Source organism: Parasteatoda tepidariorum, chromosome 7, assembly GCF_982258835.1.
Source record: "Parasteatoda tepidariorum strain Cologne lab strain chromosome 7, Ptep-v5.0, whole genome shotgun sequence".
NCBI lineage: Eukaryota > Metazoa > Arthropoda > Arachnida > Araneae > Theridiidae > Parasteatoda > Parasteatoda tepidariorum.
Window position 1 is genome coordinate 87,836,520 of NC_141761.1, and position 17,345 is coordinate 87,853,864.

The window sequence follows — 17,345 nt, forward strand, 5'->3', positions numbered from 1 at the left end:
TGATATTTTTTAATTACAAAAAACAGTCTAATGGTTGCTAAAAAAATTTGCTATGTTATCGGAATTATATTTGTACTAAAATATAAAACTCAAAAAAGTGCTTTGAAAAAAAAAGTTTTTTTTCTCATTCAAGAATTTATCGATAATTAATTTTGTAAATTTATAAAATTTCAATGATGAATAACTGTTTAACTTAAATCGAAATAACAGCAAATATAAGTACAAATTAGAAAAATTATTGATTAGAAGTGAGTCATATTTGGAAGATTTCACCTTTAACTCTGAAACAGACACCGTTATTTCATGCTGTAACCATAAATTATTAAAAGCTTAATATAATATTTTTTACTTATTTTTATCCAATTTAACATAAAATAATGAAACACGCATGAAAAATATGTTTAACGAAAATTCTGCGTCAAAAGGTTAAATATGTTGATTTTTCAGATGATGTTTTTAAAGTCAGTGTTATGAAATCAAATCTCTTGCAACTACTTACATAACAGATTTGTAAAAGTGTGGATCATGTTGACTGTTACATCCATTCCTTCGAACGAATCACTCTTCACATCGAAGTCATCTGAAAAGTCTTTGATGGATTGAACTTCTTTGCGAAACTGAAATGAAAATTTTGCAAAAGGAAGTTATAACAGTATTTCGAATATTTTCATGACGGGTCTTGAAGTTACGACCCGAGAGACAAAACTGACATATAGTAGCAGGACTCTCATGCCAGGTATCTGGTCTGGTTTGATTATTCTCTTAAATTTATGGTGTATCTTACAAAAGCCTTAATAACTTTTGTTGCGCAAAGGTCAGTAAAATCACACGCATCTAAGTTTCATTTCATATATAAGGGTCACTCAAATGAAACCTGGCCAGTGCGTCTAACTTTTCATTAGACGAAATGGGACGCACCGTAACTGCATGTATTGCACCTTTTATTGGTAAAGAGACTGATGTATGAGCAACGTTTGACGTTGCATATAGCCAGTGTGCATATAGTCAGCACGTCGAAGAGAAGGTGGTTACACAAGCTATCATCCACTATGGAACATACAGGCGAGTCGGGCTACTGAAGCTGGAACATCCACCATACAGTCAGTGGCGTGCCAGCCGGGGGGGCAGAGGGGGCAGTCGCCCCCTCTGAAATTTTAGTGAGGGGGCAAACAATATATTTCGCCCCTCCTGAAATTTAAACATTCGAGAAAATAAAATCAAGTAAAATTCCGAGTAAAAAATAGTCAAAAAGTAAAATTTTAGAAAAAAGTAACTTTTTAGTTAAATTTTGTAGCTATTTTCCAAGTAAAAAACCTAATTTTCCTCTGAAATTAAAGTAAGAGGTTATAATAAATATGAAGGCAAGAAATAAATTTAGGTAAAATTGGTAATTTTAGGAAAAAAAAATTTTTTCTTTCAATTTTGAAGCTATTTTTCAAAAAGAAAACCTTATTGTCTTCTGAAATTTACTAAAAGGGCCTATATTGCGTTTCGCCCCTTCTGAAATTTAGACATTCACAAAAATAAAGTAAATTTAAATTAGTAAACTTAAAGGAAGAAAAAAACTTTTTTCAACTTTGAAGCGATTTTCTAAGAAAAAAACTTAATTTAATTCTGAAATTTAAATGAAGGGTGAGTAATGTACTTCGACCCTCTTGAAATTTTGCCATTTGTGATAATAATGTCAAGTTAAATTGATAACTTTAGAAAAAAATAACCATTTCTTTTTCAACTTTAAGGTTATTTTCGAAATCAAAAATTACTTATTTTACTGTGAATTTAAAATTACTTATTTTACTGTGAATTTAAATTGAGGGGGCGAATAATGTGCTTCGCCCCTTCTGAAATTTAGCCATTCTTGAAACCATAGTTAAGTTCAATTGACAATTTCAGAAGACGAAAAAGAACTTTTTCTAAACTTTGAAGTTTTTATAAAAAAAATGTAAGAAAAAAAAAACACTATTTTCTTTTGAAATTCAATTGAGGGAGCGAATAGTGTGCTTCGCCCCTTCTAAAATTTAGCCATTCGTGAAAATAAAATTAAGTTGGTAATTTGGAAGAAAAATAAAGAACTTTTTTTAAAAAAAAAAAAAAAAAAACATTTTTTTTGCCTTAAATTTAATTGAAGAGGCGAATAGTGTACTTAGCCTTTTATAAAATTTAGATATTCGTGAGAAAGAAGTCAAGTTCAATTGGTAACTTTAGAAAAAAAGATCCATTTCTTTTTCTACTTTAAAGCTATTTTCGAAATTAAAAACTTTATTTTACTGTGAATTGAAATTGAAGGGGCGAATAATGTGCTTCACCCCTTCTGAAATTTTGCCATTCGTGAAAATAAAGTTAAGTTAAATTGGCAATTTTAGAAAGAAAAAAAAGAACCCTTTTTCAACTTTCGTTGTTTTTTTTTTTTTTTTTTTTTTTTTTTTTTTTTTTTTTTTTAAGCACTATTTTCTTCTGAAGTTTAATTGAGTGATATTTAGACATTAGACCCCTTTCGATATTTAGACATTCATGAGAATGAAGTGAAGTTAAATTGATAACTTTAGGAAAAAAAACACCATTTTTTCCCCTTTAAAGCTATTTTCTAAGTAAAAAACTTTGTTTACCTCTGAAATTTAATTGAAGGGTGAAAAATGTGCTTCGCCCCTTCTGAAATTTAGCCATTCGTGAAAATAATGTCAAGTTAAATTGATAAATTTAGAAAAAAGGCCCTATTTTTTTTCTGCTTTAAAGTTATTTTCGAAATCAAAAACTTTATTTTACTGGGAATTTAAAATAAGGGAGCGAAAAATGTGCTTCGCCCCTTCTGAAATTTAGCCTTTCGTGAAAATAAAGTTAAATTGGTAATTTTAGAAAGAAAAAATTTCAACTTTAAAGTTTTTTTTTTAAATATTTTTTTCCTCTGAAATGTAATTGAGGGGGTGAATAGTGTTCTTAGCCACTTCTGAAATTCGGAAATTCGTGAGAATGAAGTCAAGTTAAATTGGTAACTTTTGAAAAAAAGTACTGTTTTTTTTTCTACTTTAAAGCTATTTTTGAAATTAAAACTTTTATTTTCCTCTGAAATTTAATTGAAAGGCGAATAATTTGCTTTGCCCTTATTGAAATTTAAACATTCGTGAAAATAAAATTAAGTTAAATTGGTAATTTCAGAAAGAAAAAAAAACTGTCTAAAAAACTTTCTTAAGACAAAGACTTTTTTTTCATGTATAACTTTCTATATAATTAAAAGAAAATCTCATCCCAACTTCATCTCTTTTGCCCTTCCCTGGCGGAAAGAGTAATAAAATGCAACCTTCACTGATAAAAATTGGTTTCAAAGCCACCCCTGACTTTCAACAATTTCCTTTCCATCCACTTTGGCATATAATTCTGGTGGCCAAACCCCCTCCCCCCAAAGACAGTTATTTGACTCCTCAAAAACAGCCACCTCATGTTACACACTGAGGGTAAAAGTACTTAGCTTCTTAAATTTTCATTTTTATGGCCTTTTGCTCCTTTGTCCTCTTTTTAAAATGTCAGATATCCACAGAAACATATCTTATTTGGATATCTCTTCGTAAATCGTCTCAAACAAGCAATTATCTAGATTTTCTGAGAAAACAGGTGTTTTAAGCTTTTAAGGGATCTAAACTGGGGAGGACTTGTTGACATTTTCTCTGGTCTGGTCTTTTTGTGATGAGACATTTCTTAGACTAACTTTAATAAACGCTCTCTGTTAAATTTTTTTTTTAGCTCTTTTAATTACATAATTTAAGTTATCAATTTCAAAAGAAAGCATATTTTTTTATTTTGTTTAATTGTTTTAAATTATTTGGTTGTTTTTTCTGTTGTTGTTGTTGTCGTTATTTTTTTTACATCAGTTTGATAAATTAAATAACAAGGAAACGTAAAATAGATATCGAAAGAGGTAAGCAAATGTTTTCATTTCCTTAAATTATTTAATGCTTTAATAATTATGCATTTATGTACTATTTGAATTGTTTCAGATAGTTGTTCGTATATCAAATACATTTAAATAGTACATTAGTTCATGATTTTACCGTTTGTTGTTGGTGTATGGATTAGTTTATGTTACGAATTTAATTTTTTTTAATTGTTAAATAATATTTTGAATTCTTTTTACTTTTAAAAACTTTGTTTTTATTTGAAAAGGAAATTCAACCTTTAATTTTTTAAGAAAATCCTAGTCAATAAAAAAATAATAAATAAAGTACCTTGAAATAAAAAATTTGTTTTCGTATTTTCGATTATTCTTCAACTTTTAGGAGGTACAATTTAATATCGGTTCCTTAAGATCATCAATGTCTTTATTTTATTGAAATTAATTTTCTTCTGCTCTTTTGGCACAAAAGTGATATTCATTGCAGATTAATATACTAAAAATAAATAAATAAAAATGACCGAAAAACTATTGATTCTAAAAGCAGGAAAATAACACGATTGAGAATGCATCATATCAGCTCTGAAAGGTGTTTTTCTTTTTCCTTTTTCTAATTTTTTAAATTTACAACTTTATTTTTATCTTATATGATAACTATTATTATATTATGTATATCATATGATTACGTAGAGCAGAACTCTAACACCAAATCTGTTATACATTTACTCTCTCTCTCATGTGAAATAAACCAATTAAAAAAAACATTATACACCAACAATAATTTGTATAAATAAGGATAATTCGTTTAAATAATGATAATTTTTATTTTAATACAAACAAATTAACTACCATTTTTATTTTTAACAATAGAAATGTTAAAAAATTATTCTTTAAAAAAGGTTCATTAAAAATTTTCATAATATTTTATTATTCTCAGTAATAAAAACTTTAATTAAACAAAAAACTTATTTTTAAGAATGGGGCAATAATGGAGGGTAAAACACATTCCGTAACATTGGAGGGGGAAAAATTATCCGCGTAATTTTTGCAGTCTTTTTTTATTTAAATCATAATTTCATAGGATGCTAAAATTGTGTTAATTAACTTTGTGAAAGCTTTTTTCATGAATATTTCTTCTGAATTTATAGTATTAATTTTCAAAAATTTTAATGCTGAAATTATAAATGCTGTTGATGGAGATTAAAAAATTAATGCGATCAATACTATTGTAATTCATCATTTCTTAAAAATGTGAATATTTCTCTTTATCAATTGAATATTTTTATTTTCCGTTTTAAACATGACAATTACGACTTAAATCCAGATAAATTAAACTGGAACAATATGAGAAAAATACTACACATAAAACTACTTAAATTTCATTTATTTTTCCGCATTTTGTGTTATATTATATGTTATATATGTATTATGTGTTATACATGTTATTTATATGTTATTGTGTTATATTTTTGTTTATTTTATTTTTCTCTTTAAAAATCCGAAGCAAATAAAATTCATTGTCAAGACAAGCCATTAAAAAGAATTTTTTATTTAGGAAAAAAGCTATATAACCTTTTTCTTTGGTATTATATTTGCTTTGGAATTTCAAATAAATAAATAGTTCCCTGTCATGATTGTTTACTCATATATGACGTCGCGAATATATATATTTACATGCCTTTCTGATCAGAAGTTTCAATAGGCAAATTATTCAAAAAAGAATCTTCTTTAAAATATAGCCATATTTTTAGGTCCCTGTACACACTGGAGTAACGTAACTTTATTTTTAGCTCGATGTTAATTATATAACTGCTGAATATTTTTTTATAGAGGCTTTTTAAAAGGAGAGCATATGTGATACATAAAACAGTAAAATTTCATTCAATTTCTATAAAACGTGTTGAAAATTTTTAATTTGAAATCAATAAGTAATTTAATTTTTTATAACTATATATTAAACAGATTCAAGAAGTTTTATGAAATTGACACTTCATGACTTGCATTATAATTAGCTTGTTGACTAGGGATACTTTATTTAAGACTTTTTATGATTACTTTATTTATTTAATTTTAAGTTATGAGCTTCCATTGCCCATAAGTGATATATGTGCCAGTTTTATAAACTTAATTTATACAACAATACAGATAATTACTAAAATTGTCTGAAAAATTAAGTTTGAAAATAATAATAAAGTAATAACTTAGTTAATTAAATTAGCTCCAACTGTTATTATTCTTTTTTTAATTTCACAATATCATTTAATCTAATACGTCATATGGTAACCATATTATATATAGACAGAGCTATACTTTCTTCAAAGTTTACATTTTATATTAAATCCATTTTTTGATTTTATAAAACCTTCGAAATACAATTTTCAGAGTCTGACCTGTTAATTCCATCATACCTGTCTTTCTGTATACCGGATAATAATAATAATCTGAATCAAAATATTTTGGTTTTATTTGATGGCCTGTAGCCTTAATAGCTTTGTTTAAAAAAATTTTCTTTGATAGACAATATCAATGAAACTTTGGCTTTAAGATTGTTGTTGTTATAAGATTGTTGTTTCATCAATTAACATAAATAACGCACGTCTCATGTCGTTTTTATCATCAGTTCTCAAATTCATTTTATCCAATTTTAAAAGTTCTATAACTAAATTGTTTTTCGTTTAGTTTGCGTAACATAATAAAACTATAACCTATAGTTCAATTAAAAATTAAAAATTAACTTCAGAAATTTTTTTAGAATTTTGAAATTTATGTACAAAAAAAAAGTTATTTCTTATAAAATAATTTCAGAAAGCTAAAAATATGCAAAAATGAATATAGAAGTATGCACCAAAGAAAAAAATGGGATAATTTATTTTAAGATTTCGTCTGAAAGAGAAAAAAGAAGTCCCTGGGCAAAGAAGAAATCGGGAGCCATCACCGATTTTATAGTTAATACATTCAATGTCAATTTCTCTTCTACTAATCAATTTTCAGGATCTCTTAAAACGAAAATCTTCGCTTAAGTTCCAATTGTTCATGCGATTTCCTGACAATTTTGAGGAATCTCAACTAAAATTATTAATTGTAGCATTTAGAAGAAGCAAACACATATTCATCGTCGACATTGACACCCAAATCTTAAAAAAAAAGTTTAAAACATTGCTCAATTTTATAAAGAATTATTAAAATAATTCAATATCCATTTAGTAGTAAATTATATTTAGTTTTTTTTTTTGCATCACATTATTTTTACTAGAAAAGCGATAAAAAAAAGGATAAAAGAAAGCTATTGTCTTTTCATATTCTAATTGGTCAGTTAAATGTGAAAATTTACGGAACATGTACAGAAACGGCTAAACCGCGCAAACACAAATTATTATTTTGTTCAAATTTAAAAGTTATTTCGTTACTTGAGTGGTGAGGTTTAGCACTTTCTTGTAATATCTCGCATGCTCACGCACTTTTAATTTTTGATTCTGTGCAGTGCAGGTAATAATTATTTATGTACGTGAACTAGCAAGAGGTTAAAGTTTTCTATTTTGTAGCAAAATCAAACAATGTATTGAGCGTAAATAAATAAATAAACAAAGCGAGCACTCTTAGATCAAACAATCGCATTTTCATAGGACTCAATTCGGATAGTTCGGGAATCTGACTTTAAATATGCGAAATAATTAGTGTAAGGGTAGACGATTTTAAGAGTCAAGAAATTTCCCCCGCGAAAACGTACTTGCTTTGAATAAACTTTTTCAATCAACGTATGCAGATTCTTGACCCTTAAAATAATGGGATAGCTGTAATCTGGAAGGAAAAAAAACAGTTCGACAATTTAGTCAGAGCAGTTAGAGCCTTTTTATGTTTGCGATTTGAATATTTTTGTTATACACAGGGCTGACGATTCTAAGGTTGTTCAGTGATGATCAGTAATCTTTTAATTTATTCCTTTTTTTTGTGCGTCAGACATAGTTTGATGCATTTTTTGCAGGTATACCTGGCTCAGTAATTACGATTTTTGTCTGACATTATTTACTTTCTATATTTACTTACTTACTTACTTATCCTCTACGTGCCTTGGGCACTTAAGGCCTCCAGCATATCCCTCCAACGCCTCCTGTCTTTAGCAATAGATCTTGCTTCCTCCCAGCCAGATATTCCACATTCTTTTAATTCGCCCAAAAACATGCGCTGGGTGGTAAGTCTGGGTCTTCCTCTTGCTCTCTTACCATCAGGGGCCCATGTAAGCGCAACAGATGAAATTTTTTCTTTGGGCATTCTAAGGATATGTCCGAGCCAGCTCCATCTTCGTTTTTTAATTTCATCTTCGATTGTTTTTATTTTAGCTTTCTTTAATAGATTTTGATTTGATACTTTGTAAGGCCAGAAAATTTTAAAAATAAATCTTAAACATTTGTTTTGAAAGGTTTCTAATTTTTGTATTTCGATCTTAGTCTGTTTCCAGGTTTCTGCGCCATATAATAGTACTGCTCTAACAATAGCTTTGTAAACAACTATTTTTGTCTTTATTTCAATATTTGACTCTCTCCAAAATTTATGTAATCCCTTAAAACATGTTCTTGCTTTGATTATTCTCTGTCTAATATCTTCGCTACTTCCACCTTTTTTATCTACAATAGAACCTAAATAGCTAAATGACTCTATGTCATCTATTTCGTGATTTTCGATTTTAATTTTGTCATTTTTCTTTTGATTTATTCTCATTACTTTAGTTTTCTTCTTGTTCATGAATAAACCTACACTATTTGAATATTCTTTCTATATTTAGTCATGTATTATTGAAATACTTTTTCCGAACATTTTAATTTTCAAACTTCGTAGTTTACTTTGATTGTTTGTCAGTTATTTTTAAAAATAATTTTTTTTCGGATTTTTATTTTCTCTATAATAATTTCTATTCCTCTGTCCTTGTTATTTTTCAAAAATTTTTAAGCTAAATGGGAATTTTTGTGATCAATTTTGTGACCAGTAACTCTTTATTCTCATTAATAAAATAATAAGTCTTAATAAAAACTATGTTATATAATACAACAAATTTTTAATAAGTACAGCAAATTTTTCAGATTTAGTCTTTGTTTAGTTGTAATAATTTTTTTAGATTTCATTTTTATCGGATTTTTGCTTTTACGCTTATGTTAATGATATTTTTGTTAATTGTTTTCTCTATATTTTGTTAGAACATTTTAAATTCTTTAAATATATTTCATTCAATTTATACTTGAAAATTTTTAAATATTTTAAAAGTATATAACATAATTTCCCAATATCATTTGGTTTTTTGAAAGATTCTTTTAAATTTCCATTAGTCTTTTTCGCTCGACAATTTTGTTTCGAATAGCTATAATTCAAAAAATAACATTGCATTTTTAAGTTAAAAAAGCACGTAGCCTCTAATATACAATAAAATTTTTGGTTATAACTTTATAATGTGTTTAGATTATACTTCTGTAGATAAGAAACATATTTAAATATGGCGAGCTGGAAATTAATTCCTTCATTTGTTTTAATTTTTTCATCCCTAGTCCTTTATCATGAAAACTTAATATGATAAAGTTAATTCTACTTCATTAAATTACTGCATATTTATATGTTTAAAATTGTATTTTTTTTTCTTTGTATACATTTTAAGCGTTACCTTGGAATTAACCAGAAAAATCAGAAGACTTGTTAAAATTCAAAGTCATTTTAAAATAAGATTTAATTTTAGAAATCAATCTCTTTTACTCCTTCATTTATTTTAATGTTTTTATACCTTGTGCTTATCATCAAAATTATGATAAAGTTAATTTTCCATTTTTTTGTAAACTGAAAATTTATATTCATGATTAAATTCAAATCTATGCTAGAATCAAAATTTAAATAACAAGTTATTTTTAATTCAATATGTTTTTGAGGAGCGAAAAACCATTCTATGTCATTTTGATTAAAATGTATCGACAAAATGTATTGCTCAGCATTAACAAGTTTAAAGGAGTAAAATTATAAAATTCATTAATTAAATTTTTTACATTTTAATATACTTTTTTTCTTTTTAATTAGCTTCGGATTGATAAATCATTTTTTGTTAACTAAATTGGTGTGGATGTAATAGTTAAATCATCGTCGTCATAAACAACGGAAATAGTTTATATAATTGCAATTAGACAAATTACAATATTTAAATAATACAACTAACTTTAAAATATTAAATCAAGCAAAGCTTATGACTTTGCATTGGCTCGCCCCCCCAGTCAAAAAAAAGTTGGCACGCCACTGCATACAGTCCAAACCTTTCACCGTGTGACTTTTATGTTTTGGACCTCTAAAACAAGCTATTCGCGGACATCGATTCACATCGGACGACGACGTGTGTGACTGGGTCCAGGCCTGGATCCGACAGCAGCCTACTATCTTTTTCAGAGATGGAATCGACCGGCTAGTGTCGCAATGGGATAAATGTGACAACAGTTTTGGCGACTATTTTTGAGTATGTACACTGTGTATAACTGCATTTCTGATTTAATAAAATCGTTACCATTACTTTGCACTAGTGACCGGGTTTCATTTGAATGCCCCTCATAAAGGAAAACAGCTCGTTGCTAGGACAACACAATTTTAATTATAATCCTGACGTTCTATATATTTGGGTATTAAAGAAATAATGGATGTAAATATTTTTCCTCATTAATAATGTATTTAATAACCGGGATCAATCATGCTTATAACTATATATTTATGTGTAAATAACTGTAGATATTAAATGTGTCGTCAATTTACTTTGTATTTATTCGCATACTGCAGGAAGACTAAGCACCTTCCCTTACAAACTGATAAACATAGTGAATATTTTACTGTAATTAAAGAAATAAAAATTGTGAAAAATATCTCAAACTGCACTGTGAAAAACACCAATGACTCCGTAAAATTCCGTAAATCTTAGTACTGTACTTTTTACGGAAATATTTATTTAATTACAGTGATTCAGTTATTTTACAGTAAATATAACTGTAAAAATTATGTTATGTCAGATTTTTTTGTTCTGTGAAACTTTACCCTAAAAGTGGATTTTACGGTGAAAAGGTACTCGCACCTACAGTAAAGATTCTGTAAAATCCATTTTTACGTAAAATTTTATACCGTAATTCGTACAGTATTTAATTACAGTAATTCAATAAACATACAATGAATATAACTGTAAAAATTATGTTATATCAGATTTTTCTTTGTTGCGTAAAACTTTACGGTAAAAGTGGAATTTACGGTAAAAAGTATTGGCACTTAGATTGCAGCATCTGTATAATCCATTTTTATTGTAAAAGTTCATACCGTAATTTTTCCAGTAATATTTAATTAATTACAGTGAGTCAATGAATATACAGTAAATAATACAGTTAAAATTATGATATATCAGATTTTTCGGTACTTAAGATTTCGTGGTAAAAGTGGAATCCAGCACTCAGGGTGCCAGTATTTTTTACCGTAATTTGACTCAGAATTTTTGACAGCGTAGCTTCGAAACGGGTATATTGATTTAACTACTAGAAGGTAAATGAATCAAAACACTCAAATTTCCATATCTGATGGGAACAGGATCTAAATGCTTTAGAAAAAGCTTTGACCGAGAAAAATGAGCAACTTTTCTTAATTTTCTAAAAATGGAAGAAAGACACTTCAAATAATGCACTTGTTGGTCATGTTTTACGTACTTTAATGAAAAAGTTATCAAGTCCTTATGATCAAGACATGGTCAAAGATCAAGAGGGAGTCCGTGAGACCCAAATTTTGAGCCCATGATCATGACAATCATTTTAAAACTGTAAGCTTATAAAGCCGTGTTAAATGCAATATTACAAACAAAAATCGATTTTAAAAAATCAATTTTTTAAATTTCAAATAACATAATACTTTTTTAAAATTTGCTGACTCAAAAACGATTTAATCAATTTCAGATAAATTCTGTATTTTGCCGTTTAAAATTGAATTAGTAGAATTTACATAAAATTTTTTTATACTGTGCGACTATAATTTAATAAATTAATAAATGATTATTAAAATTATTTTTCTCCGTAGAATCATCGTTAGATAAATGAATTTTATAAGTGTGTGCAAAATAATTTCGATTCACAAAAACAGCTTTCGAGATACGGTGCAATACGCAAAACTTCAAGTTAACATTGAGGAATAAAAGTTTTCGATCTCTTCCTAACTAAACCATTGGCACCATATTTTCCAAATTGCGGCTATATTTTCCATACACGACAGTGCACAGTGCTGACGTAAAATATCCTCAGTGGTCGACGAATGATAGGATAGAGTCCCCTTGCCGTCGGGCTAACCATGAGAGGTTTTCGTGGTTTTCCTCACTAGGTAACACAAATGCGGTTTAGTTTCATCAAAAGGTCCTTCACGAAGGCAAATTTCTCCCAATGCTTGATCCAGGAGTTCCTTTGTCTTCTGGATTAGGTTCAAAATTAAAAGATTACAGAGTTGAACATTAGTAGTCGTTGTTTGTTCAACGGTGCTTATAAGGAGTCGGGATAGCTCAGGGGATAAAGCGTTTACCTTCCAATTTATTTGAATTTCAAATGGTTATTTTGTAATTCTTATTTTTGTAATCCATAATTTAGTAATATATGTTGACTGAACACCTTTTCACTGAAAATGTATTCTCAAAAAAATTATTTAAAAATAATCATAACTTATTTACCTTTTAATAATTCTGAAACGGTAACTAAATAACGTCATCAAAAAATGTCAAAAAGTAATATTATACGTTTTCCTTATATTTAAGAAACAATATACATTATATTTAAGCCTTTACTTTTGAATAACAATGAAAGTCAAAAGAAAATTAGCTATGGCATAGAATAATATTAAGAAAGGATGACAAATAAATGAAACTGTTAAATATTGCAAAGTAAAGGCTACCAAGTACATGAAATATACTTTGCTCGTAAAATCTGAGGTATCTAAAGTCTTGTAGTCGGTAGCTGAGCAGTACCATTGGTACAGCGATCTGGAGAAAATTTCCCTTCCCCTTCAGATCTATGTCTAAATGGAGGAAGTAACCTCACGAATGAGTGCTGCTGCCATCTAACCGTGGAGTTCGGAACAAAAACGTACTTTCACCCTTACGGTGCTCTCTTGTTAAACGAAAGGCGCACCTTCTTGATTAAATTCACAAAAAGGCCGAAGGCTGTCGAGCTTGGATTGTCCGAGTGTCATTAGAAATACATACAAGTAAGGGTTAAATAATTCTTTAACAGATATAGCTTTTTATTAGTTTTATGTTAAAGACAATCTAAGATTTTTGGAATTTTTTTACAAGTATTATTGGGAATGATTTTTCTGCCCAATAAGAATGCACAAGATGGCAATTAATTTTTCATGATATATAGAGATATCTACACAAAACTTACTTCATACAGAAACGTGTGAAATTTCGCTGAATGGAATATTACTTCTCTTCTGCTGATAAGGGTCGACGCCAGGGAGCAACAAGATTGTTCTAATGTTTTGCCGTAATCTACAAATTGCTTCACCAGAAAGTTTTTATCGTTGATAGCTTCCTCTGCTTGCTGCCTCAGCTCTGAAAATTTACTGTAAATATCCTGAAAATAGCGTTTTTTTAAATTTTATATTATGTCCCTTTAAAGAAGAGTTACAAATTTGAAAATCTTGTAAAATTAAGGTACTGTAGGGTAGTGACATTTCTGGTAAAAAATATACATAATTCTGGTTTAAAAAACCTGAATATACGTTATTCAAACCATTCATTTGGTATTTTGCAGCTCATATGGTAACCATTTACCGAAATAGTTGGTTTTCAAAATTATAATTCTTATTAACACATATTTAGTAAAATATACAAAATTGAAAAGTAAAGCGAATAAACTGTTTTTATGCCAAAGCTCCAAGGCATAATTATAAAAATTACCAAATTTTACCTCATTTGCCAAATTTTATAACACTTTATAAAAGTATATTTTATAGTTAATTTGATCGAAATCATTATCAAAGCTCTTCGGTAAAAATTACCGTGCTTTTTCGTGTTCCGATAGAGTTAGAACCACGGTAAACTTTACCATATTCTGGTATTTTTTACCATACTTTTTCCTCAGTGTCTCATGATACATACCATTTCGTAACCAAACTTTAAATTCTGATTAGTAATCTTAAAAAACGTTATTGGCTAATAACTTATTTATTTTAATTAGTTCACACGAAATCAATAAGGTAATAATAGAGTAATTAAGAATTGGTTAACTTTGACGTGCATTGATGATTAAAATAAATGAAAGCAAACATTGAACTTATTAAGCATGATTCAATTAACTAAACTGCTTCTCTCAGGACATGTTTTATTCTAAGCCAGTGTTTCCCAAAGTGTGGTACGCGTACCCGCAGGGGTACTTGAACAGTTTAGCGGGGGTACGTGTTCTTATGCGAAATATCTTGCAACAAACGAAAATTTCAAGAATTTTTATTTAAAAACAAAGCTAGCCATGAAAATTTACGATTACGTGTTTTTCTATCTGCTATTTTTTGCAAAGTTGACAGTTAATAATTAGTGGTGTCAACAGCCAGTTGTGATTTGTAACTTTTGTGCAATTTTTTATAGTAAAAAATGCATTAATATTTTTATTAGGGGTACACAGCGTTACGAAAAATTTAGAAAGGGTACACGAAAGTCATAAGTTTGGGAAACACTGTATCTAAGCTCACCACAATGTTAAAATTCCATATCGAATCACACTCAGGGACAGACACTCAGGGTGGTTGTCTTTTTTACCGTTAAGTTTTACAGAACAAAAAACCTGATGTACCGTAATTTCCATAATATTTACTGTAAAATCGTTGAATCATTGTAATTAAATAAACGGTATAGTAAAAATTACTGTATAAAATTTTACTGTGAAATTTGATCTGGAATTTTTTTACAGTGCATATAGACTCATATACATAAGTACGAACGCTCTATAAAATAAAATTTTACAACAATTTCTTAAGTAATTTTTAAAAATTTGCATTAAGTATTTGTGAAATTTTTTAAAAGTTTGAATTAGAATACGTGTTCTTAGATAATTTATAAGCATCGGAATTTCTATTAATTTTTCTAATAATTATATATAATTCAATAATTTAATGCTTAGTTATAATTTAATAATGGTTTAGTCATCGATTATATTACAGCATCAACAAACAAACTGCACGGTTATGACTGCCCTAATATATTGTTTAAGAATCTTTATCAAAAACAGAGTAAGAAAGATACTTACATTAAAAGTGACTGATTAATATTTAATTAAGTAAATAGCGATATCAAAATATAAAGAATCACTACAAAGACAAATTAAATCAACCGAACCTGTTTGATTGTCTTAGGAAACTGAGAGGATTTGAAAACTGTTTTTTAGAGAAACTTCAAGCTTTTTTTAGGCAAATAAACTGATTTAGTCGTTCTAATTTCTCCTTCCTCACTAGTAATTCGATATACTTTGTTAGCATTTTTATTTTTTCCCTGCTTAAATACGTTTTTGCTACCCGCTAAGCATATTTTTTTAACTTAACTTTTGTCAAGAATTCTAAAAATATTCATGCTGTCCAAAAGGTATAGAAACAAATGTCTCGAAAAATGTGCATTGAATTGTAAAACTAAATCTATATAGGCGAAATATTTTCAAACAACTAAATCCCCCTACTTCACCTTCTTGGCGATGAGGCGAATAATAAATTCAAAATCTTAAATAAGTTGTACGACCATTTTTATAACGAAATCAGATTCTCTAGAAATAAATTTCATAATTAGGCCTGCATTATTGCATTTTAATCAGTAGATGGCGATGTAATAGCAAAATGAAAATGGGATACAATTTGTTTAAAATGGAGACAGCTCCGGAAATGTGTAAACTAGTTTATCATTAAAAATATAATAGTTCATAATTAGTTTATAATTAAAAATATACTAGTTTATCATTTTGAAAAAGCTTATCTAATGATCATGAAAATATCTTGCAAGTGTATACTCAGATTTTTGATTAGATATGTATTTCTAGAGAAACTTGACAATTTAACACCAATAAAAAAAATAAATCAAATTATAATTACATTTTTTTTATATGATATGGTCTATTCTGCGTGTTTCTGGCTTTTAAAATAAAGATTTTTGCTCAATACATTATACTATAATTTTTATGATTACAATACAGAATTACTTACAGTACATCTCAATTCTAAATTGTCTTGCTCCTCAAGCAGTGAATCACATTCACGAACAGAGTAACCAATTTCAATATCGGCATGTATATCCTTTTTTATTTCTGAAATTCGGCAAATAATCTAAAAAATTAGTAGATGAAAACTTTATTCGAATTTTAAATCATACAATAAATTACTGGAAATCGTCAAAAATGCTTAAAAATTATTGTCGATATGAACTAGGTTCGAAATAAACTAGCAAAAACAAAAACAATGCAACAAAAGACTCTGAAGGGGTATTTAATGAGAACACTAACAATAATATTAAATAAATAAAGCAAGACTTTCAATAAATAACGAAAATTATAATTTTAGTAATAAATCTACAAAAATAAGAAAGCTCAGATTTATTTAAAGGAAGATCACAAAAATAAATTTTTATGCAATATTTCAATTTGATAAATGTTACAAGACTCAGGAAATTTTAGTTAATTTAATATTGATGAAAATTATAGAATAAAAGAACTCATTTTATTTTAGTCATAATTGATTGAAACGACTATTTACATCAATAGAGCAAAAACAGAAGAAAAAAATTTATTTTAATTTAATGTGGACTTCAATTAAAACCTACAAAATATACTAACTGGTTAATTTTTAAAAAAATATTCTTTTTAACTTGAAACTAATAAAAAAACTGACCAGTAAAAAAAAGAGTTGGAATTTTGTGAATTATTCTGAGCATATGGCATAACTAAGATTTTCATAATTTTCCAATTGCTCTAGAGATTTGGTTCAATACTACAAGAGCGTGTTAATTGTTCTCTTTCAAATCGACTTCGTTCGTTTTTCGACACTCATGGCAATAATTTGTCATACAAACTGTTTTACGCAAATATTTATAGCGATTGGATCAGGTCTATGGTTAAAACGTTTCAAAACTATGATATGAGTAAATATCGTCAAATCTTTCCCTAGTACTTTTTCCTTAATGGATTGTTACGTTATCCTGCAGAAATATTCATTTAATTCTAGCAACTATTTTCTGTCTTCATTTATTATTTAATTTATTTTTAAAAAAATGGGTTTGCAGTTGCTTGAAAAGTTAAAATCTTACCAACCAGTCATTACATGCGACTCCAGATGTTTAAAGTCACTGTAAATACTCGAAACGATGAAACAAAAGTAACGGCATGCTTGCTTATAAAAGAACAATCACTTTAGATGAAAATTAAAATCAGACGATGTAAATGTTTCAATTAATTAAAGGAAA

General features: G+C 27.9%; 1 protein-coding gene across 1 annotated transcript in view; it reads right to left on the reverse strand.

The window, feature by feature from the left end:
- Positions 1-17,345, reverse strand: part of LOC147807296 (SEC14 domain and spectrin repeat-containing protein 1-like) — a 36,186-nt gene that overhangs the window by 14,414 nt on the left and 4,427 nt on the right. The window contains exons 3-5 of the mRNA XM_087168874.1: positions 16,094-16,213; positions 13,294-13,485; positions 500-617 (exon numbers count right to left, since the gene is read on the reverse strand). Of these exons, the coding sequence (XP_087025000.1) occupies positions 500-617; positions 13,294-13,485; positions 16,094-16,213 (430 nt within the window). The remainder of the gene's footprint in view (positions 1-499; positions 618-13,293; positions 13,486-16,093; positions 16,214-17,345) is intronic.